The following is a 21,260-nucleotide window of genomic DNA, read 5'->3' as shown; positions in this document are numbered from 1 at the left end:
TTCCCACAGTCTTTGGAAGAGGGCAGATCTGCTTCAACTCCTGGCACAGGCCATGTCCGCTGTGTGACTTGGCCAAGGTGCCTAGCCTCTCAAGCCTCGTCTCCTCACTGGCTGTGCTTGCTAGCAATGCCCTGCAGTCCAGGGCTGGGCTGGAAGCTCACCACCTGCCCTCCCTGAGTGAGCCCTTGCCTTTTCAGCAAGAGGGACAGGACCACCTCCAGAGCTTGCCCAGGTGCTGTGTCCCTCTGGGACCTGCTGGTGGGGTGAGCAAGTGATGATCAGATGCACCATTTAAGAGGGACAGAGGCCAGGCACGGTGGCTCACACCTGTAATCCCAGCACTTCCGGAGGCCGAGGTGGGCGGATCACCTGAGGTGGGAAGTTTAAGACCAGCCTGGCCAACATGGTGAAACCTTGTCTCTACTAAAAATACAAAAAAAAAAAAAAAATTAGCCGGGAGTGGTGGTGGGTGCCTGTAATCCCAGCTACTAGGAAGGCTTAGGCAGGAGAATTGCTTGAACCCTGGAGGCGGAGGCTGCAGTGAGCTGAGAATGCGCCACTGCACTCCAGCATGAGCAACAAGAGCGAAACTCCGTCTAAAAAAAAAAAAAAGGGACATAGAGTGATATTGCTGAGATCACAAAAGGGAGGTGACTCAGTCCTAGCCCAGCCTGCTGTCATCTCTCGTATACCCACTCCCCTCCCCCACTCCCCCGCCTGACGTTATAAACAAGTGACTCAGAGGAATGATGGGGGTGTGCCTCATAATAGTTCATTCCAATGTCCTGGGGGCTAAATTTAACACACAGCTGCAGCCTCTGGCACTTTGGGAACAAGTTAATCTTGGTGACTGAGGCTGAAGAGTGTGTGTGTGTGTGTGTGTGTGTGTGTCTGGCGGTGGGGCGGGGTGGGGAGGGTGTGGGAGGGGGGTTAGGAGTCCAGAGCAAGGTAGGCATCAAGACTGGCTGTCCTGGGCTTCAACCCTGGTCCCTCAGACCATAGACAAGGTGCAGGGGCCCCATGGCCAGGCAGTCTCAGGTCTGGCCTAATATGCACCAAGAATAATGAGCATAGACAGCTAAAGTCCTGAAATATTAAACTTGTAGTGTTACTTTTTGAACACTAGAATTCAGAATGTCACTCCCTAGAATGTTAAAACCCCGGGGGTTTAAAAACCTAGAATAGTAGAATCCTAAGAAATTAATTTTCTAGCACATCTGACACCTTAGAAGTGTTAAAACTCTCTAATAGTGTACTCCCAGGACATAGCATCTTGGTGCTTCTGAGCCTCCAGCAGAGTTGAACTGAGGTCCTTAGCATCTAACTTTGCCACCTCCTCATTGTGTAGGAAGGGAAACTGTGGCTTAACAGAGCAACATGCCCTGCCCCAGGCCTCATAGGAAAGTGGCAACCTTGTTTACCTAAGGTACCTTCTTGCTTTCTTGCAAGGAGGAGGGACAGAAACAGGAAAAGCTCTTCCCGTTTTAAAAGTGAGGCAACGGTGGTGGTGTCTTATGTCTGTAATCTCAGCTACTAGGGAGGCTGAGGCAGAAGAATGGCTTGATCCCAGGAGTCAGGTCCAGGCTGGACAACATAGTGAGACCCTGCCTCTTAAAATAAAGGCAGGGCAACAGGGCTGCCCGAAAGTCAACACCATGTCCAAGTTCTGACCAGAAAACCCAAGAACCCTGTATCCAGGGGTGGCTGGAGTGAGACATATTCCGGGGAGGAAGGTGGAGGCACCAGGACAGATGTTCCCAGAAAGCATGAAGGAAGGGAGACCCTGGAAGAGAGGCTCCAATGCTTTCCCGTCTCTGGACTGAGGGTCAGAGCGTAGGCCACCTTCTCCCCTAGGGGCATCTCCTGACCAAAGAATCCAGAGTCAAGGCCTCTCCGTGCTCCATTTAGAAATGAGGCAGCCAGGCCCTCATCTTTCAGAAGGGCCCAGACACCCCACCCCGTCCCATAAGCCCCGGGGGCTGAGGCAAGTCTTTCTCCGGGAGGGGGCCTCTGCCCAGCTGTCCCCTGTGCGTCATGTGCAGAAGGCCAGGCGGCTCGCCTTACAGGGACCCGGCCACCTCTATATATAGCCCCTCAAAGACAGCTGCGCAGTCTAAGCAAGCCCCAGCAGGAAAGCAGGGGTACAGAGAGGAGCCCCCTTGGCACCGCCACGGCACCCTAGACCACCCACCATGGCGCTGGGCTTGGAGCAGGCGGAGGAGCAGCGGTTGTACCAGCAGACACTCCTGCAAGACGGGCTCAAAGACATGCTGGACCATGGCAAGTTCCTCGACTGTGTGGTGCGGGCGGGCGAGCGCGAGTTCCCGTGCCATCGCCTGGTGCTGGCCGCCTGCAGCCCCTACTTCCGGGCGCGCTTTCTAGCCGAGCCGGAGCGCGCGGGAGAGCTGCACCTGGAGGAGGTGTCCCCGGACGTGGTGGCCCAGGTGCTGCACTACCTGTACACGTCAGAGATCGCGCTGGATGAGGCGAGCGTGCAGGATTTGTTTGCCGCGGCGCATCGCTTTCAGATCCCTTCCATCTTCACCATCTGCGTGTCCTTCCTGCAGAAGCGCCTGTGCCTCTCCAACTGCCTGGCCGTCTTCCGTCTCGGCCTCCTGCTGGACTGCGCGCGTCTCGCCGTGGCTGCCCGCGACTTCATCTGCGCTCACTTCACGCTGGTGGCGCGCGACGCTGACTTCCTCGGACTCTCGCCCGACGAGCTCATAGCCATCATCTCCAGCGACGGCCTTAACGTGGAGAAGGAGGAGGCAGTGTTCGAGGCGGTGATGCGGTGGGCGGGTAGCGGCGACGCCGAGGCCCAGGCTGAGCGCCAGCGCGCGCTGCCCACCGTCTTCGAGAGCGTGCGCTGCCGCTTGCTGCCGCGCGCCTTTCTGGAGAGCCGCGTGGAGCGCCACCCTCTCGTGCGTGCCCAGCCCGAGTTGCTGCGCAAGGTGCAGATGGTGAAGGATGCACACGAGGGCCGCATCACCACGCTGCGGAAGAAAAAGAAGGGGAAGGACGGAGCCGGGGCCAAGGAAGCTGATAAGGGCACAGGCAATGCCAAAGCAGAGGAGGATGAGGAGGCCGAACGTATCCTTCCTGGGATCCTCAATGACACCCTGCGCTTCGGCATGTTCCTGCAGGACCTCATCTTCATGATCAGTGAGGAGGGCGCTGTGGCCTACGATCCAGCAGCCAACGAATGCTACTGTGCTTCCCTCTCCAACCAGGTCCCCAAGAACCACGTCAGCCTGGTTACCAAGGAGAACCAGGTCTTCGTGGCTGGAGGCCTCTTCTACAACGAAGACAACAAAGAGGATCCCATGAGCGCATACTTCCTGCAGGTGCCTGACCAGCCTTGGGAGCCGCCAGCTAATGCTGGGCTCTAGGCACTGGGGGCAGTCTTGGGGCCCAGAAGGGGCTTGTGTCTACACAAGGGAATGCCACTGGGTCTAGGGTGAGATGTAAACTGGGGAGGTTGACTGATAGCCACCTACTTGAAAGTTGAAGACAGTCAATAGGCAGCTGCCAAAAAGCAGCATAACTTTGGTATCTCAATTTCAGGGATGTGGTAGCCCCAAGTTGGCATATGTTGGAGGCTCTGCACAGGGGCTGGGGTGGGGCACAGTGAGGAGGAGCAAGGTCGGTGTGAGGATCCTGGGCAGGGCCTCTGCCTGAAGTCCAGGCCTGGAGCTCACAGCAGTGTCCCAGACAAAGGAACAATCCTGTCTGGTCCTCCCATTGTACAGATGAGGAAACTGAGGCCCAGGAGGGATCAGCAGAGTGGAGTGCCAGGTCTGAGTTGGGGTGTGACTCTGAGATCTCAAAGGGCAGAGACAGTTTCCTGGAGACTGGCCATATAAGTTTGAGCCTTGCCAGTGGGGTGGGATTTGGAGATGTGAAGGGGAAGATGGCAGTGTTTCCGGCCAAGGAACGGTAAGCAAAGGATAGAACTGGGACTGAGCCTGGTGAGTGGTGTGCTCAGGGAGGCCTGACCAGAAAGAGGGGTGACAGGCGCTTGGTGCCAGGGTTAAGCTCACAGGCCTTACGGTTGCACTGGGGGATGAGGGCAGCTTCACCAGCTACTAGCTCAGCAGTGTGGGCACGTTGTTTATTCTCTCTGGGCCTCTGTTTGTAAGTGGGGATATTCTTCTTCCTGCATGATAAGGTCGTTGGAAGGTTAAATGATGCTTATAAAGTGCTCATCAGCACAGTGCTCAGCCCTCAGAAAACTTTCCAAAAAGATGAACCCCTAGTATTAATATCTTTATTATAAGGCTGTGGAGGTGGACAAGGCTGTGGACTGTAGATTTTACAGGGCGAAAGGCAGGGCTGTATTTGGAAGTTTCCTGAACAGTGGGATGGGGTGGAGAGGAGGGGGCAGGCAGGCCTCAGTTGGGAGTTGTTCAGCCTGGGAAAGCAAGGCCATAGCTGGACCTCCCTCACAGAGCTCCCCCTTGTTTCTGTGCTGTCGTGCCCTACCGCCTGCTATAATGGTGGTTGCCAGGAGCCTGCCTGGGTGTGGGGGACGCTCATCTGCTCTCAGCCTGATGGTAGGAGGCACACTGTCTCTCAGGGAGCCTCCAGGCTGTATTGGCCCTACCTGGGTTCCCAACCTCCTCTGCGATCTGGGGCAGTGGGACTGAGTGGGGCTGGGCTGAGGCTGGGGGAGTGGGGGGCGGTAGCTGACTGGACACCCGGCCTGCAGTTTGACCACCTGGACTCAGAGTGGCTCGGGATGCCACCGCTGCCCTCGCCCCGCTGCCTGTTTGGCCTGGGAGAAGCTCTCAACTCCATCTACGTGGTCGGTGGCAGAGAGATCAAGGATGGCGAGCGCTGCCTGGACTCCGTCATGTGCTACGACAGGCTGTGAGCGTGGCTGGGGTGGGGCTGAGCTCCCTGGGCGTGAGTGGGGCATGAAGGTCGCAGCTGGTCTAGGGCCTGGGGTGGGATTTGGAGCTAGAGCCTTGGGCTTAGAGTGAAGATGGGCTTGGGTAAGGGTGGGGAGGTTGGGGGACAGGGTGGGATCAAAGAACTGAGAGGCCTGGGAAGTTCCAGCAATGGATCTGACACATCTCGAATATGTGTTAGGTGGATGGGCGGATGGGTGCAGAGACAGGGACTGAGCCGAGCCTGGATGGGTGCCCACCCCCACCCCCACTCCCGTCTCCTCCAGGTCATTCAAATGGGGTGAATCGGACCCGCTGCCTTACGTGGCGTATGGCCACGCAGTGCTCTCCCACATGGACCTTGTCTACGTAATTGGCGGCAAAGGCAGTGACAGGTGAGGCTGGGCCTGGAGCGAGTCTGCGGAGCAGAGGTAGAATCTCCCAGGGGCTGTCAGGGGTTTGTCCTGGCTGCCCTGGCAGGTGATTGCAGGGAGGCGTGGCTGGGCTCCTGCTTCTCTCCACCCATTCCCACCCTCCACCCCGCAGGAAGTGCCTGAACAAGATGTGCGTCTATGACCCCAAGAAGTTCGAGTGGAAGGAGCTGGCACCCATGCAGACCGCCCGCTCACTCTTTGGGGCCACTGTCCATGATGGCCGCATTATTGTGGCAGCTGGGGTCACCGACACAGGGCTGACCAGTTCTGCCGAAGTGTACAGCATCACAGACAACAAGTACGAAAGCTTGTCCCTTCCGCCAAGGACAACTTGTGGCTTTGGGCTTCTGTCAGCCCCAGCAGGAGTCGCAGTCCCTGTCTTGGGTCTCCAGTGTTGAGTTTGGACATCAGTATAGAAATAGGCCTTCTCTCCTGATCCGCAGTGAGGTGGGGAGGCGGGGCAAGGGTTATGGCCAGCCTGGTCTGCAGGAGGGGGCTCCCAGGGCTGGGGGAGGGGATACCAGGTTCCTCATTCAGGGACTCATACCAGGCAATGGCCTGGTGCAAGGGATACAGCAGTGAACAAGACAGAAGCTGCCCTGCCTGGGACACCAGAAAAGAGAAAACTGAACTGAGAGACAGTTGGACTCAGCTCGCAAAAGGGGTGAGGGTGTTGGGAGGAGGTTGCCCCAGACTAAGGAAAGGTGGTGCTGAGGCAGTTAGGAGAAAAACTCAAGGCCCATAGGACGGAAGGTGTTGCTCCAGCTGGGTGGAGGTGGGTGGGTGATGGAGGTGGGATGGTGGTGCCAGGGCTGGAGCAGGGGCCAGCAGGAGAGGGACTGTATCTCATCTGTTTTCTACTAAAGTACTTCATGGCAGCTGATATAGAGAGCAGATTAGGGATTTCCCAGGGGTCAGGAACGTCAGGGGTGATGAAGGCCTGGAGCTGCGGGCACAGCGGGGATGGGGCTGAGGGGACGCACCGGACGAAGACAGGCCAGGGCTTCTTACACTGTGATGGGCATGCAAATCTCCTGGGGATCGCGTTAAAGTGCAGATTCTGATTCTTGGTATGCGGAGGGCTGAGAGCCTATAAGTCTGCATTTCTAACACACCCCCGGGAGATGCTGATGCTGCTGGGCCATGAACCACACTTTGAGTAGCAAGAGTCTAGGAGGTGGAAGAAACAGGGCTTAGCTATTGATTGGACGTGGGGGTGAGAGGGAGAGAAGCACATGCTTCTGAGTGAGGGTGGGAGGCCATTTACTGGATAATCATTGGGATTGGGTAGGGAAAGTGAGGGTCCAGTTAGGACATGTGGACTTGAAGTGCCTGGGGGTGTTCAAAAGGACCCCACCCGGAGAGAGAGGGCTGAGCTGGAAGGAGAGATCTGGGGGTCAGTAGCACATGGAGGGGCCAAGCTCCCAAGGGAGAGAGAGTGTAAATGGGAGGAGCTGAGGTCCAAGCCCTGATGGTGGAGGCAGCTGCATTATCCAGGAAGGAGGCCACAAAGGTGAGGCCGAAGAGATAGAAGGTGAGGAAAGTCACGTCAGCAGGGCTGTGTGCTGTAGGACTTCAGTGCGTGTGCAGTGGCTGGGGACCACAGGAAGGGCAGTTTTGGAGGATGGGACTAAAGCCCAAGGCAGGAGCCAGGGCAGCAAAGATACATTGAGAACAACTGGGCTGTGAAGGGAGAAGAAGGATGGAGCAGGTGTGCAAGGGGGGCGAGGCTGCAGGGGCCGCTGAGGGGCAAGAGGACTGCATCCAGGGCAAGGCTGGGGGCCTGCTAGGGGCTGGGGTTGTGAGTTGGAGGGTGGAGTTAGTTCAGGAGAGGAGTAGGGGCAGTGGGGAGATCCATGGTGGACTTTGCTGGACAGGTTGGATAGAATGGCAAGAGGACAAGGAAAGGAAAGTGGAGGAGCAAGAGAATGGGGAAGGAAGGGAAGACCAGAGGGACAGGGAAGGGGAACAGGGTTGGGGGCATGGGCGCCTGGGACTTGGATTGCAAAGGGTTGCAGTTGGAGCTGTAGGTGCTGGGTGGCAGGGACAGTCACTGGGCTTGCCAAGGCACCCCATGATGCACCTTCTCACACACCCCCAGGTGGGCACCCTTCGAGGCCTTCCCGCAGGAGCGTAGCTCACTCAGCCTGGTCAGCCTGGTGGGTACCCTCTATGCCATTGGTGGCTTTGCCACACTGGAGACGGAGTCTGGAGAGCTGGTTCCCACAGAGCTCAATGACATCTGGAGGTGAGTCCCGCCCCAGGGAGGCAAGGGGGCATCATGAGCAAGGCTGACACCCCATAGCACCATGGTGGGGTACCAAGGCACTGGGGAAGCTCCTCTGGGGACAAAGCAGATCCCTCTTCTAGGGAGTCCTGTAGGGAGGAACAGCCAACATACCCTGCTCGGCCGTTTCTCAGCAGTTTGTTGGGAAAGTCTGGGCTTGCACAGATGGCACCATGCCCCACTGTGGAGCAGCAACAGTGTTGCAGACGGGAGCATACCCAAGCTTAGGTCATAGACCCACAGAAACAGGGCCCAAATAGCAGCCGGATTTTCCTCTCTCCTGCCTTCCAGGTGCTTGGTCTGGAGGGAGGGCTGCCACTAGGGCTGGAAAGCAGTTGGAGCCCTGGCCTTTCAGAACCATTGCTCTCTATGGCTGGTCCTTTGTGGGGGTGGGGGAAGGAAGCTTTAGCCTCTGGGGCATCTCCTTCCTGAACCTGCAGCCATCTGCACTTCTGCAGGCAGCCCCTGGGGAGCAGTGCTGTCGGAGGCTGGGACTTGAGACTTAGTAGAAATGGAGCATGGAAATTCTCAAGGAGAGGACATTGATGGGGTGGTGTGGGCAGTGTAGATCTTCCTGGAGGGGAACTTTGAGGAATATGGGCACACCCCTTGACAGGTGATCTTTCCTGGGGAGAAAGACCCTTCCTGGAGTGTGGGGTGGGTGTTCCTTGGGGTGGGTCTTGTGGGGGTCTCCTTTCCCAGAGCCTGAGGATTTTCAGGAGCAGATCTCCCTAGAGATGGGCCGAGTGCTCTCAGCCACCCCTCTCTGCTGCGTTCCACTCTGGACTCAGCTGACCAAGCTCCCCGTCCTTGTCGCCACTCTCTCTCACCCCCAGGTATAACGAGGAGGAGAAGAAATGGGAGGGTGTCCTGCGGGAGATCGCCTACGCGGCAGGTGCCACCTTCCTACCAGTGCGGCTCAATGTGCTGCGCCTGACTAAGATGTGACCAGCTCAGGGAGACTGAACTAAGTACCCCTCCCATCCTGCGACCCTCACTGGCCTGGCCTTGTGGGGCTCCAGAAAAGAGGCTAGGAGAGGCCAGAGTCTACCTGGATCCAGTTATGGTGCCTTAGGGGCCACGTCAGCCAAGGAAAGGGAAGTGCTGCTTAGTCCTGGACTTTTGGGCAAGGATGAGAAACTAGAGGCTTCTCCAGTGTTGCCATATCCCCCTAGGTTGTCTTGATCCATGAACCAGAACCATAGGGTGGTATCCCAGGCCGCGTCCTGGCCCTGCCCCAGCCTGGCTGAGTGTGCTGGCAAAGTTCCCCACAGGACTCAGTCTTCTCGTCTGTCAGATGGGAGCATCCCCATCAAGTGCAGTGTACAGTGCAGATATGTCTCCTTCTTTAGGAAGAATAAAGCGCCTTCTGAGCAAGCAGCTCAGGGTCTGCATCAGTGCTCCAAGAGTCAGTGAGCAGGTGTGTTGAAGACTTGGGGCTTCAGTGTTTCGCTGTTGGGCTGCCAAAGTCGATGGTCTCTGCTCTCCATCTGGTGTCCCCTCCACCCTATGGGTGGGAACCCTCCCCTGCCTGAGGCCTAGAGCCTCCAGCTCCTCAGCCACCATGAGACTGTAGGAAGAAGGGTCAGGGAGCAGCCAAGCTGTTGTAGAAAAGTCTTTTATTCTATCGGTCAGGCCCCATCTGGCCCAAGAATAGCTGAGCAGAGCCCATCTCTCTACCCGCTCCCTCCTACTCGGGCTTCTCTTTGTCCTGCTTCTGCTCCTCCTCCAGTGCCAAGGTTCGCTCACGCTCCTTTACCAGCTGGACGCCACAGTAGGTGACAAACAGGATGGCCAGCGTGGTCTGGGGGAACCCTGTGTGGGGAGGGAGTCATAGACGCTCGGGAGCAGCAATGCATCCTCAGCGACTTTTGTCTTCCCACCCCTCCCCCACTTGATGGGCCCTCCCTGCTGAGTCCCAGAGGTGATGAGGGAGATAGGAGGCATTTTGGAAGGTCACAGTCCTTGAGGCTGATGCCTGGCACCTTCTGCATCCCCACACCCCTGTCCCTCACCTGTGAGTAGCAGGCGCCGGGCAACCAGCACTGTGAATTCGAGGCTGTTCAGGCTCACAAGATTGTACATGATGATGGCCCAGAAGTTCATGGCTCCAAACAGGGCCCGGACCCTACGGGACATCTGCACTGACAGAGAGGCCTATCCGGTCCAGGAAAGCATGGGCAGCGGGACAAGAGGCCAAAGGAAAGAGGACGTGGTGGGTCAGCAGCCTTACCCACATGGCCAGTCAGGTCTTGGGGCTATGTCTGGGTCTCGGAGAGCCCCAGGTCAGCTCTCCCTCCTTGTTAAACATGGGGAAACAGGTCCAGAGAGAGGGCAAGGCCTGACCAACATGGCAAGGCCCAGGTGCTCCATTCCTCATAGAAGGGAGGGAGGGGCAGATTCCTACAGAGTGAGCCATTGCCCTGACAACCAGGAGGGTGGTGGTGAGAAAGTTCTGGATTGGGGGCCAGGTGATTGGACAACTCCAGAAAGCAGCAGTGCCCCCCCTGCCCTCCATGACCCAGCCAGTCCCAGCCCCAGGTCTTCCCTGCTCACCTCAATTCGTGCTAGGGGCCCCCACTCTGCCAGTTTTTGCACCCAGAGCTCAAAGTTGAGGCCAAAGCAGTTAAGGAATGACCACAGGTAGACAATGTCACAAGGCCCAAGCCACAGAGTGGTGATGGCAAATGTGGCCACTGTGGCCGCCAGCTCTGGGATCACGGTGGAATGCTCCCCACCAATGTGGTTATACACATATCTGCAGGAAAGATGGGAGAAGGGCCACTGGGAGTGTGGGAAAGGGCAGGGATGAGATGGGAGAGGACACACAACAGGGCGACCTCCTCAACACTGTCATCCTGGGTGCATTCAACGTTCCTGACCTCAGGTAGCAGCTCCTCCTCCAACCAACTTCAAATTGTGGCAGGCTCAGCCTGGGACATTATAGCTTCTCTAGCTCTGTTCGTTTACTCTCCAAATGATCTCATCCAGACCCAAGATTTCAAGTACTATCTCTATGCCGATGACCCCTAAATCTGTGTCTTCAGCCCAGTCTCTCCTGATTTGTATATCCAATTGTTACTAGCCATGTCACTTGATTGACAGATTCCCCTATCCCTGCTCAAACCCCACTCCATCCTCATCTCAGTGAATGGTACCACCATCCATTCAGTTGCTCAGGGTATAAGCCTTGGTGCCATCTTGGATTCTCAATTTGTCTCATCACCCATATCCAAGCAAGCCAGCAAATTCTGTTGGCTCCTCTCAGTCCTGACCACTGCTCACCTCCTCTACCACCACCACCCTAGTCAAGATGATCTCTCTTCTCACATAAATTATTGCAAGAGTCTCTTAAGTGGTCTTCTCATTTCTGCTTTTGCCCCCACGGTTCATTCTCCACACAGCAGCCAGAGGCATCTTTTAAGAGTGTAGCTCAGGTCACATCACTTCCATGATTAACCTCTCTGAATAGCTCCCCATTACAGTTGGAATAAACTCAGTCTCATTACTCCGGCTAGAAGATCCCAAGTGGTCTGGTTTCTGTTCCCTCCCTGACCTCATCAGCCGCCATGCTCCCCCAGTTCACTATGCTGGCCCCATTGGCCTTTCTTACCTTTACACCCACACAGTTGGTTTGTGTCACAAGGCCTTTGCCCTTGTTGTTCCCTCTACCTGGTATTCTCTGCTCCACATCTGATTATCACTCAAATCTCAATTCAAATATCATTTCCTCAGAGAAGCCCGCCTAAACCCCAACTAAAGAAGCTTCTACCCAGTTGTCAACTTCTATCCCATTGCAATTTTATTTCCTTCATAACACTTACCACTCTCTAAAATTATCTTATTTATGTTTGTTTACCTGTTTATGGTCTGTATCTCCCTACTAGACTGTAAGCTCCATGAGTTCAGGTCTTTGCCATGTTCACTGCTGTATCCCCAGTGCCTAGAACAATGCCTGGCACACAGTAGGTGCTCAATAAATATTTGTTAAATAAGTTCAGTTGAAGACCCAGGAATAACCAGCCTCTCCATTCCTTGACCTCCTCATTTCCAATGGCTTTTTTCTCCACTCCACCTCAGCCACCCACACCCATGGCCATGCCCCAACTTTGTCACCACTTGAAAGTTCACTCCTTTCTAATTCCCATTCTTTACCCAACTCCTTTTGACCTCCTGGCCCCCAAGCTTCCGTTCTTCAATCCCATGGATCTTGTGACCCTCCCATCTTCACCACCGTCCTTAGCAGGCTTATATCAAATGAGTCATCACTATAAATAGTCTAAAAACCCTTATTCCTGACTTCTTCCTTGTCATCCATCTGGGAGAGCCCAATCACCTACTTTCTCCTCAGCTACACCCAGGCAGCTAAGCCCCATGGGGGAAATCTCACATCTTCACATACTGGAGTTCATAAGCCCGCCACCTCCAATACCACCTGGGCGCTCAGTGCCAAGATTTCTCTAGTCAGCTGCTTCTCCCGTGCTCTGCAAGGGCCACTGTGTCCTTATCTCCCCACAAATATGAGTGGAGAGATAGTATGAGTGGAGGGATCCAGGCTGGGTTGTGGGGGTAAGCATATATGTTGCCTCTCTCCACATCCCAGTCCTGGCTTTCTCAGCTGATGGCCGTGCCTCCTGCTCCATGGAGAAGGCTGAAGCCTTCAGGTGGAATCCCTTACTTGTCTACATTAACCTGCCTTCCTCTGCATCCGCACTGGCTTCTCTTCCTCCTCCTCCCACTGAAGCCAGGCCTCTGCCTGGAACTAGACACCATCACCTCCTTCCTCCTCACGGACCTCACTCCATCAATCACCCCTGTATCCTGCATCACCAGCTTCTCTGTTGAATAATTCTTCCTAGCATGTCCCATTCTCTCCTATCTTTAAAATATCCCTCTTCTCCCTCAGCCACTCCTGTCTTCCCCCTGCAGTCCCAGGCTTCTTCCAGGAGTCATCACACACTCCTCTACTCCTCAGTTGACTTTCCCTCCTTACCTGCCCCTGCCTTGCCCATGAAAGGCTGAAAACCTCCATGTCACCAGCACTAATCCTCGGTCTCCAGCTTCCTTGAGGCTCAGTGGCATCTGACCCAGCTGCCCCCACCATGCCTGGATGGTCTTCCCTTGGCTTCCAGGGTGGCACATGACCTTGATTCTTCTCCTGCCCCTCCAACTACTCTTTCCAGTCCTTTCTGCTGGCTCCTTTTCCTTCCAAGCAGAGCTCTTGCAGGCCGAATCTCGGCCATCCCCGTCTCTCCTCTTCTCACACCACTCCCTCTCCTGAGGACTTAACCCACTCCCAAAGCCTAAAAACCACCTGCCCACACTCAGGACACTCTGAGTTCCATCAGTCCTCCAGACCCTCAGAAACCCAGACCCTCAGACCCAACCACCTCCCTGAACCTCCACAGGGATGTCTCCTAGATTGCGACTAGACATTTCTTAAACTGAAGCCCTCTCTGGAAACTGCCCTCCATCCTCCCAGGCTGCAGATAGGAATTTGAGCGTCATCTCCCTCTCCTTCCCAACACTCACACTTCATGGCCACATTCTGTCCAGGCTGCTGTCTGTGTGACCCTCCTCCCACCACCTCTCTCCACCTCGGAGGCCCTCACTCAAGTCCTAACTTCTATATCTTTCACCCAGACCTCTGCCAATACCTCCTCACTGCCCTCTTTGCTTCCCCTGGCCCAGGGTGATCTTTTAAAATGTGGACCCATCTTGGCACTGCCCTGCTCAGACACCTGGCAGGATGGCTGTGACCACCCCCACCCCACTCCTACTCACTTGCAAAGCCAGTCGTTGATGCCACGGTCGAAGTGCCTGTAAGAGGAAAGCAGATGGGCATGTGCCCATCAGGGGCAGAGCTCCCAAGGCATGGGGGAAGAGGCTAGGGGAAGGTGTGGTCCCGGGGGTGAGCCTCCCCCGTCCTGGCCAGCACTCACGTTTCCGCGAAGACGTAGAGCGCGGTGATGCACTTGGGAGGCTGGGGTGGGTCCAGGTGGTCGAGGCACGCCACAGTGTTGACAACACCAAAGAGGACGGCCGCCTTCACCCAGTCATACACCAGGTTTGAATAGGCTAGGCCAGCTGGGGGCAGGGCACCGTCACTGCCTGGGGTTCAATGGCCTGGGGCCTGCCCCCATGGAGACCCTGTCCCACCACTTCCTTGGGGAGACACCAGGCTCTGCCTGCCCCACGGAGACCTCCCATATTGTGGAAATCAGCCATGCCTGGTGAAGTGGGTGGGGTCTGTGGGATGCTGCTCTGGCCCCACAGGATGAAGCTAATGCCAAGACCCATGCATTAGAAAGAATAAGCCCCTGCTCCTATGCCCTTAGGTGCTGTGCCCTGCGTGCCTCAGCTTCCCCGACTGTGGCACCGTGGGGGTGCAGAGGGTCTGTTTTCCTGAGGTGGCAGCCCTGCCCCCATTTCTCTTCTGTGGACCCACCAAGGGCACTGTCTGGGAGGCGGTTGGCGAACTTGAGGTCACTGGGGATGGTGAGGATGTAGAAGAAGTGAAAGAAGATGTCGACGGCCATGATGGCCACCACGCTTAGGCCTGCCTGGGCTCGGATGTGCCACAGCTCACCCTCGCGTCTCACTGGCTCCACCTGGCTCACCTGGGGGGATACGAAGGGTCTGAGGGAAGAGGCAAGCCCTGCCTGGGAAGCCCTGTCGAGGGGGGTTCACCAACTACTTGGGGCAGGAGGAGCCTTGGCTTTATCCAGGAGTCCTGCCTGAGGGTGGAGACACAGGTCACCCTGGAGTCTGAGGAGGATTCACAGCCAGCCACGGGAGACCCAGTTCTGTACTGGGAGCCCCATTTGAGTGGGAGGAGAACATTCATGGCCTGGGAGTCCTGTCTGAGAAAAGAGACATGTCTCCACCCTGAGGTCCCTGCTGGAGGGGAAAGATGGCCCCATCCTGGGGTCTGAGGAGGGAGGGGAGACATGGCTTCATCCTGGAATCATGCCTGAGGATGGGGATACAGCCTGCTTGGGGATTTCTATCTGAGATGGAAACCCTAATCTGAAAATGGAGATACAGCCCTGTTCTAGAAGACCACAGGGTGTCCCCTCACCTGAGCATGGAAGCGATCAAAGGTCATGATGGGCCCGAAGAAGAAGAAGGGCAAGTAGAAGTTGTACTTGAGCAGGTCAGCTAAGGAGTAGTGGCGGTCAGGGTGGGCACAGCTCTCCAGTGCAAAGCTGGTGCAACGCAGCACTGTGAAGCTGCTGCCACCATGAAACAGCACCTCTTGAAGATCAAAAGTGCCTGCTACAAACCCGCTCTGGAGGGGGAAAGAACAGGCCACCAGCTCACTAGGGTGCCTCCTGTCTCTGGAAAACCTATTCCCCACTCCCTAGCTTCCCATAGGGGCCCAGCCTGGTCCTGTCCCTTCCTCTCTTCCAGAGCCAGTTAACTTTGGCCACTGCTCTATCCCAGCAACGCGAGGAGCAGGGGATGATCTGGCAGTTCCTCCTGCGATGCAGGTGGTCATCCTGTGGCCAGGACATATCCAAAGGCTTGAAGACAGGTGGAAAAGTGAAGGAAATACTTGGGGATACTTGGGGTGCAAGGACTTTGGATGAAGTGAGAGGTTTGGGATCTTATCCCTACACCTGCAACCCCTGCACCAGTTCACACCTGCCAAGAGATTAGGGGGTCCATCTTGAAGGAGGCCAGGCTGGCCAAGCCAAGGCCAAGACAGAGCCAGGGCTGGCCCAAGAGCGAGGCCACATAGAGGCCCACACAGTGACCAAGCAGCAGCAGCAGGTACCAAGGGCCCATTGTGCCCATCACAGCCAGGGCCCCATACACAGCATACATCCAGGAGCGGAGCTGTGGACAGGGAGAAGGCTTCAGTTTTGCCATATAAATGGGGGTGTGACCCCAGGACGGGGTTCCCACAACCCTTGTGGTGAAAGAGGAGCTGGCAGGGGGAGGCCGGGTGGCCCAGGTCCAGCTCACCTGTGGGGCAACCATGGTGCAGAGTTTAGCAAACAGCACATGTCCGGAGAGGGCAAAGATGATGACGTTGCGAAAGGAGGTGAACCACATCACCCACTCGAAGTCAGCCACATCCTGGGGCAGTCCGGGGCAGAAGGAGGTGGGGCAGGTGAAGGTGGGAGAGGGGGCAGGACGAGCTGGAATCTGGGCTGGTCAGAGCCCCAGCACCTTTCCCAGCCTTCGTGGTCTTCTTTTATTATTATCATTTTAAAATTTAATAATAATTATTATTTTTTACCACTAGCCAAACCCAACGTGTCCTCTTTATGCAAACACAAGAGCAGTGCCTGCAGGTCTCCCACACTCCTCTGTGAAGGAAGTACCCAGGCAGGAGTGTAGAGAGGAGTGAAGGGCACCATGGGGGCTGCCGGGTCCCTTGAAGCTCTCCCTCTCCTCCGCACGTTGCCTGCCATTCCCCCTTTACTGCTTTGTTTCTGGGAAGGGAGGTGCTGGAGGCTCCACTGAAGCACACTCCACTAATGCGACCCATTTCCCAAGTGAGCAGGGCCCAGGCAAACTTGATGTCCCAAGAGGATACAGGAGGGGCCAGTGAAGAAGCTGAAGGCACTGAAGCTCAAGCCAGAGGCCCCCGAGCTGTGAGAAGCTCTCTGTTACTTGACAACATCTGGAACAGCGGAGAGCGGAGAAGGGTTAGGGATGGGAGGGACCCTGGGATGTGGGAGACCTACCATCTTCCGGCCAATGTACTCCCAGCCAGGTCGCACAGACTCCCGGAAGGCCTTCCTGTGGGCCCCATCTGAGAACAGAGTGTGCCCTCAGGGAGAGGGGCCTTCACATCCCCTGCCCCACCTTCCCCAGTGGACAAGGCTGCCCCTACCCTGGGGAGCGAGGGCATCAGGAGCGGGGCACGGGTCTGGGTCTCTTTGATGCTGCATCTGCTTCTTTCTGGGTCTCACTGTGTGTCTGGGTCCTGGCCTCTGACTGTGTGTGTGTGTGTGTGTGTGTGTGTGTGTGTGTGTGTGTTGGGGTGTGTGTGTGTGTGTGTGTGTGTGTCGGGATGTGTGTGTGTGTATGTCTGGGTCTAGGTCTCTGTGTGTGTGTGTGTCTATGTGTGTGACTCTGTGTCCACTTCTCTGCCAGTGTCTCTGCATCTCTGTGTTCCTGTGACTGAACCTGGCTCCACCCAGCCTCCAGTGACTATCTGAGATGGGAACCCCGGGCTGAAAAGGGAGATCCAGCCGTGTTCTAGAAGGAGTACCCTGGGTCTGGAGCCTGTAACTTTCTGGCTTTGCTGGTTGGAACCCTGAGGCCTCCAGGGGAAGAAGGGTCCTGTCCACCTGCCCCGGGGCACAGCCATTACCTTGTGAAGCCTCAAGGAGGCCCCGGCCAGCATAGGCCAGGGCCCCACTCAGCACCAGAGAGTAGAGGCCCAGCTCAGCCGCCGGCAATGCTGTCTTGATGCCCATAGCCTGGACAGGGCTGGGGAGACAGGTTGGGTGAGGGAATTACAGTCTCCAGCCCAGCCTAGCCCCACCTCATGGTCCCACCACCCCAGTGGGGACCCCACTCTGAAGAGAGATTGCCCCACAAGCCCCTTGGGGACCTTGTACCATCACTGTGCCCGCCCCTGTGCCCCCCACAGTTCACAGGCCACCGGAACACCAGTGCCCCATCCCAGCTGCTGCTCTTGTCCCCACCCCACCCATAAAGGCTCTTGCCGGCAGAGCCCTCACTCGCAGCCTGCCTCCCTCACCTTCATTTACATCTTCATACCTTCCAGAGGCACCGGCCCCACCCTCTTCGAAAACAGCTCCTGCCAAGGCCCCCATGACCTTCGTTCAGACAAACCCCACCTCTACCAATGCAATCAGGTTTCTGCCTGCAGGGTCCCCACCCCGATCAGTGAGTCTCCCTTAGCTCCTCACAAAGCCCCAGCCTCTCTAAGACCCTTTCTCTGACTCCCACTCCCCTCCCTGAGATCCCATGACCACCCCAGGTGCTGCCCCTAGAGCCAAGCCTCCATCCTCGAATTAAGCCTACAGCCTGTCACTGACCCCCATTCCCCCAACAAGTCCCTGAGCTCCAGCCTGTCACATCCCAGTCCCTGCCTGTGTCCGTGACCACACTGCCCCACTCTCTCAGCGCTCTGTGTATTCAGGCCCTGGACACCAGCTGGAGGCTGTGCTATTTGAGGAGGTGCCCTGGAGTAGCGGATGTGGGGCCAGACCGGGCCAGGGAGGGCACTGGCTGCTGTCCAAGGTGCTGACCAGAATCAGGCCCTGGTTGAGTCTCGCCACTCCCTCCAGCGGGGGCCTAGCTTGTCCCCTGGAGAACTGCTGGGTCCTACTACGGCTCAGCTAGCACCTTTGCCCTTCCTACCCTGCTTCAACCTGGCCCAGGGGCTTCCCAAGGACTCCATGGATACAGACATAGGGCCCAAATTAAAGGGAGGAAGGGAGGGACATATTCAGGCATCTCTTGGACTGACGGGGCCAAGAGGTGGCTGATGTGGCCCTTTTGTCCACCCTTGATCCTCCCCTAAATCTTCATCCCCAGCCCTGCAGCCATCTTCCCTGATCCCCCCAGCAGCTGACAGTCTCCTCGTACAGATGGAGGGGTCATGGGCCAGATAGGAGCAGGAACTTGTCAAGGTCACACAGCAGACGTGGGACAGACTTCTGCCTGCCTCCCTTCAGGATCGGGTTTCTCAGTGACCCCCTCTGGAATCCGGGGTAAGAGAAGACCACCACTGCCCCTGCCCACAGCAGAGGCTGCCAGCCTGATGGCTGTGCTGCCGGCCTGAGGGTGGACGCACCTCCTCATCAGCTGGGTGGGGGTGGAGAGGCCCTGGGGATCAGGTTAATGGAGCAGGAGCTTGAAACCGGAGCATGGTGAAGAGCCCGCGAAATAGCTTTGTCAGCTGCCTCCCACTCGCCACTTTCCAATTTTAGCTCCCCATGGCCGGTGCGGGGTGTCCCCAGTGAGGCCTCTGCAAGGAGCTGGCCCCCAGCCTGGGGCCTCTCCTGATAGACCCCCAGACCAGGGCTGGCCTGTGGACACAGGGGCATACCCTTTCCCCTGGTCCTGCCTGCCCCAGATGCCCCTGGGGTAAAGCCCCTTTTGGGGCCTGTGATTTGGGATGCGGGCCTGGGGTGTGCCCCACAAGTATCAAGAGCCCCAGAGTAGCTGCATCCCCAGCTGGCACTGACCTTGAGGAGGCCGCAAGGGACCCTGGCACACTGCCCACCTCAGGCTCTGGGGTCCGGCGTCCAACTGTCCGTCCGTCCGACCGGCTGAGCTCTGGGGCCACGGTGGGGTGTGTCCAGCCCTGGGGTCCCCACCCCCTTGAGGTTATGAGCGGTGAGTGGTGACAGCGGGAGGAGGAGGGGGAGGAGGAGGTGGCCTTCCTGGAGCGCAGCTGAGCAGAGTGGAGCAGAGCCGAGTGCTGCAGAGCTGCTGGCCACAGGGAGCCGCAGGGAGGATCCTTGAAGGGGGGCGGGTGCTGGGTGGGGGGAGGGTGTCCAGTAGCATAGGCTCAGACAGGGACACCTGGGCCTCTCTTCAGCCTGCCTCCCCTGGCTCCTGGAGAGCCTGTGCCTCTCTCTCACTGCTACCCAGGACTTCCCTTTTCCAGGAGGACTCCTGGTGGTCCCACCAGCCTCTCCAGGCTTGTAAGCCCTGCCCCCACCACAGCCACACACACTCACAACATGCACACACTTTCACGCTTAGGCTCCAGGGACTCCAGCTCCTACCTTTACATATGACCTCCTAAGGGCTATCCCAGGGCAGACTCGTCTCGCCCCCTGACCTGGTCCTTTTCATTATGCCGTGAGTCCTGGCTGGCCATGCATCAGTGCCTAAGGGAGGGCTGACTTGCCTGATGGGACTGGAACTGGCATGGGACATGTGGCTGAGAGGGGCCCCCATAAGTCAGCCCTGTCCCATAGGGAGTGTCCTGGATGGAGGGGTGCTAGCAGGGTCACTTGGCAAGGCTTGTGGGTACTTGGAATGGCTGGTATCCTCTCGATGGCAGAGTGGAGGCAGACAGGAAGACAGGTGTGTTCCTAACCAACTGGGGGTCCTGGTAGGACAGGGCCCTCATTCTGGAAGGGAGCATTCAAGGCCTCAGCCCTGGATACCTGAGGGGAGGGGTATCCTGAAGGTGCCCCTGAGATTAAGTACCTCTGACAGTGCCCCCTCGGTTGAGGCCAAGTCTCGGGCAGCTGTATGTGTCTGTGCTATCTATGGAGATCTGTTCACGTGTGTGCTTGTGGGGAGGCTCTCAGGGGTAGAAGGAGCTCTGTGGCTGTGATCAGTCACAGGACAGCTCCTGGAGCCCCTGCTGATCCTGTGACCCCAGCTTCAGGCTCAGTTGAGGAGGCAGGAGGGAGGCGCTGCTCCCCACCCACCAGGGCCCAAGAAGGGGAGAGACTGCACTTAGGCAGTGAGCTGCCTCCCGAGCACGCAGACACGCTGGCCTGGCGAACAGCAAGGAGACCCCCAACATACACACTCCACACAGGACACAGAGGCCCGTGTCTGTGGTCCCCGACCCTGAGAAGCATGAATGGTGACTACTGCACAGTGTGGGTGCTGGGTTAGGGCTGTGGTGGGTAATGGGCACTAGAGAGGCCAGCATCAGGGAAGGATACTTGAGCCAGACTTCAGGGTTAAGGAGGGCTTCCTCGGGGAGGGGTAGTCAATGGTTGTTAGGAGTAAGTTAATCATAGTAGCCAGGAAGTACATGGATTAACTTTTTAATGTCACCACAGCCAATAGGGAAGATGTTGCCACTGTCCACAGTTGGGAGAAGAAGAACCTGGCACATGAGGAAGCCAAGTAGTTGGATCAGCCCCATAAGCTCCTGGCACTGACTGCCCTGCAGGGGCGACAACCCCGTGCACCCACACTGGGGCCCTCACGAGGCTCCAAGAAAATGGCTCAAGGGAGCAGACAGGGTGGTTTGACCCCCGAGTTAAGAACACAGGTTCAGCCAATTTACGTGACCCTGAGCTGGTGTGACCCACTTCTTAGGGCCTCAGATCCTCAGTTGTAAAATGGGCATACCGCTGGCCCTGGCCCTCACTGGGGTGGCAGGGGGCATCCGGTGACTCACTCCATGACAAGGGCCTTGCTCATAAACAGAGGCGATTAGAGAGCCACAGACACCCTGACCCCCAGAGGCCCAGAGAGGCTGGATTCACACTCAGAAGTGAGGCCTTCCCCAGGTGACCCGTACACAGCAGGGTCTGCAGGGAGTGTGGTGTGTGGAAATGGCAAGAGGGGTGGAGGGCTAGGGAAGTCCTGTGGATCTGTGGCTGGACGGCCTGAGGCCAGCTCCACTGTGTCTGACGGGGGTGGCGAGGGAGGGCACCTGGCAAGGCCAGCCCACGTGAGGGACAGGAAGCTGACTGAGCTAAGACCAGCACTTGGCCCTGGGGCCAGCTTCCCAAATGCCATAAGGGCCACTGGGAAAGATATGGTGGGGAGTGGGGACAATTCTTTCAAATCTGAGTCCCTTTTCAATTTTCAGACTTTTTTTGGTTGTTTGTTGCTCAAAGTAAAAATGTGAGGAAAGCATCCTGTGTGTTTGCATGTATGTGTGCAACTGTGTTTTGTATCAGTTGTGTGTGGGTCTGTGTGTACGTTTTGTGTTGTAGGTTGTTCATGGCATGT

General features: G+C 56.9%; 2 protein-coding genes across 3 annotated transcripts; one reads left to right on the top strand and one right to left on the bottom strand.

Annotated features, from left to right (window-relative positions):
• The first annotated feature begins 2,092 nt into the window (after positions 1-2,092).
• KLHL40 (kelch like family member 40) lies at positions 2,093-9,108 on the top strand. The gene is made up of 6 exons (XM_030812032.1): positions 2,093-3,344; positions 4,709-4,869; positions 5,177-5,284; positions 5,436-5,621; positions 7,425-7,571; positions 8,447-9,108. The coding sequence occupies exons 1-6, from the start codon at positions 2,193-2,195 to the stop codon at positions 8,556-8,558; spliced, it is 1,866 nt and encodes a 621-aa protein (XP_030667892.1). The 5' UTR covers positions 2,093-2,192; the 3' UTR covers positions 8,559-9,108.
• Positions 9,109-9,211: 103 nt separating this feature from the next.
• HHATL (hedgehog acyltransferase like) lies at positions 9,212-19,067 on the bottom strand. Of its 2 annotated transcripts, none has more exons than XM_030812030.1 (12): positions 18,791-19,067; positions 16,942-17,060; positions 16,310-16,377; positions 15,582-15,695; positions 15,258-15,452; positions 14,692-14,901; positions 14,059-14,230; positions 13,553-13,697; positions 13,395-13,430; positions 10,167-10,368; positions 9,626-9,767; positions 9,212-9,425 (listed from the first exon to the last, which is right to left on the bottom strand). In XM_030812030.1, exons 2-12 carry the CDS (start codon positions 17,045-17,047, stop codon positions 9,301-9,303), a joined length of 1,515 nt encoding a protein of 504 aa, XP_030667890.1. In that variant the 5' UTR covers positions 17,048-17,060; positions 18,791-19,067; the 3' UTR covers positions 9,212-9,300. The 2 variants fall into 2 exon arrangements, with proteins under 2 accessions (XP_030667890.1, XP_030667891.1); XM_030812031.1 differs by lacking the exon at positions 18,791-19,067 and adding an exon at positions 17,335-17,413.
• Positions 19,068-21,260: the final 2,193 nt, after the last annotated feature.

The sequence above is a fragment of the Nomascus leucogenys genome, chromosome 4 (genome assembly GCF_006542625.1).
Source record: "Nomascus leucogenys isolate Asia chromosome 4, Asia_NLE_v1, whole genome shotgun sequence".
Classification (NCBI taxonomy): Eukaryota; Metazoa; Chordata; class Mammalia; order Primates; family Hylobatidae; genus Nomascus; species Nomascus leucogenys.
This window is presented reverse-complemented; position numbering and strand designations above follow the sequence as displayed.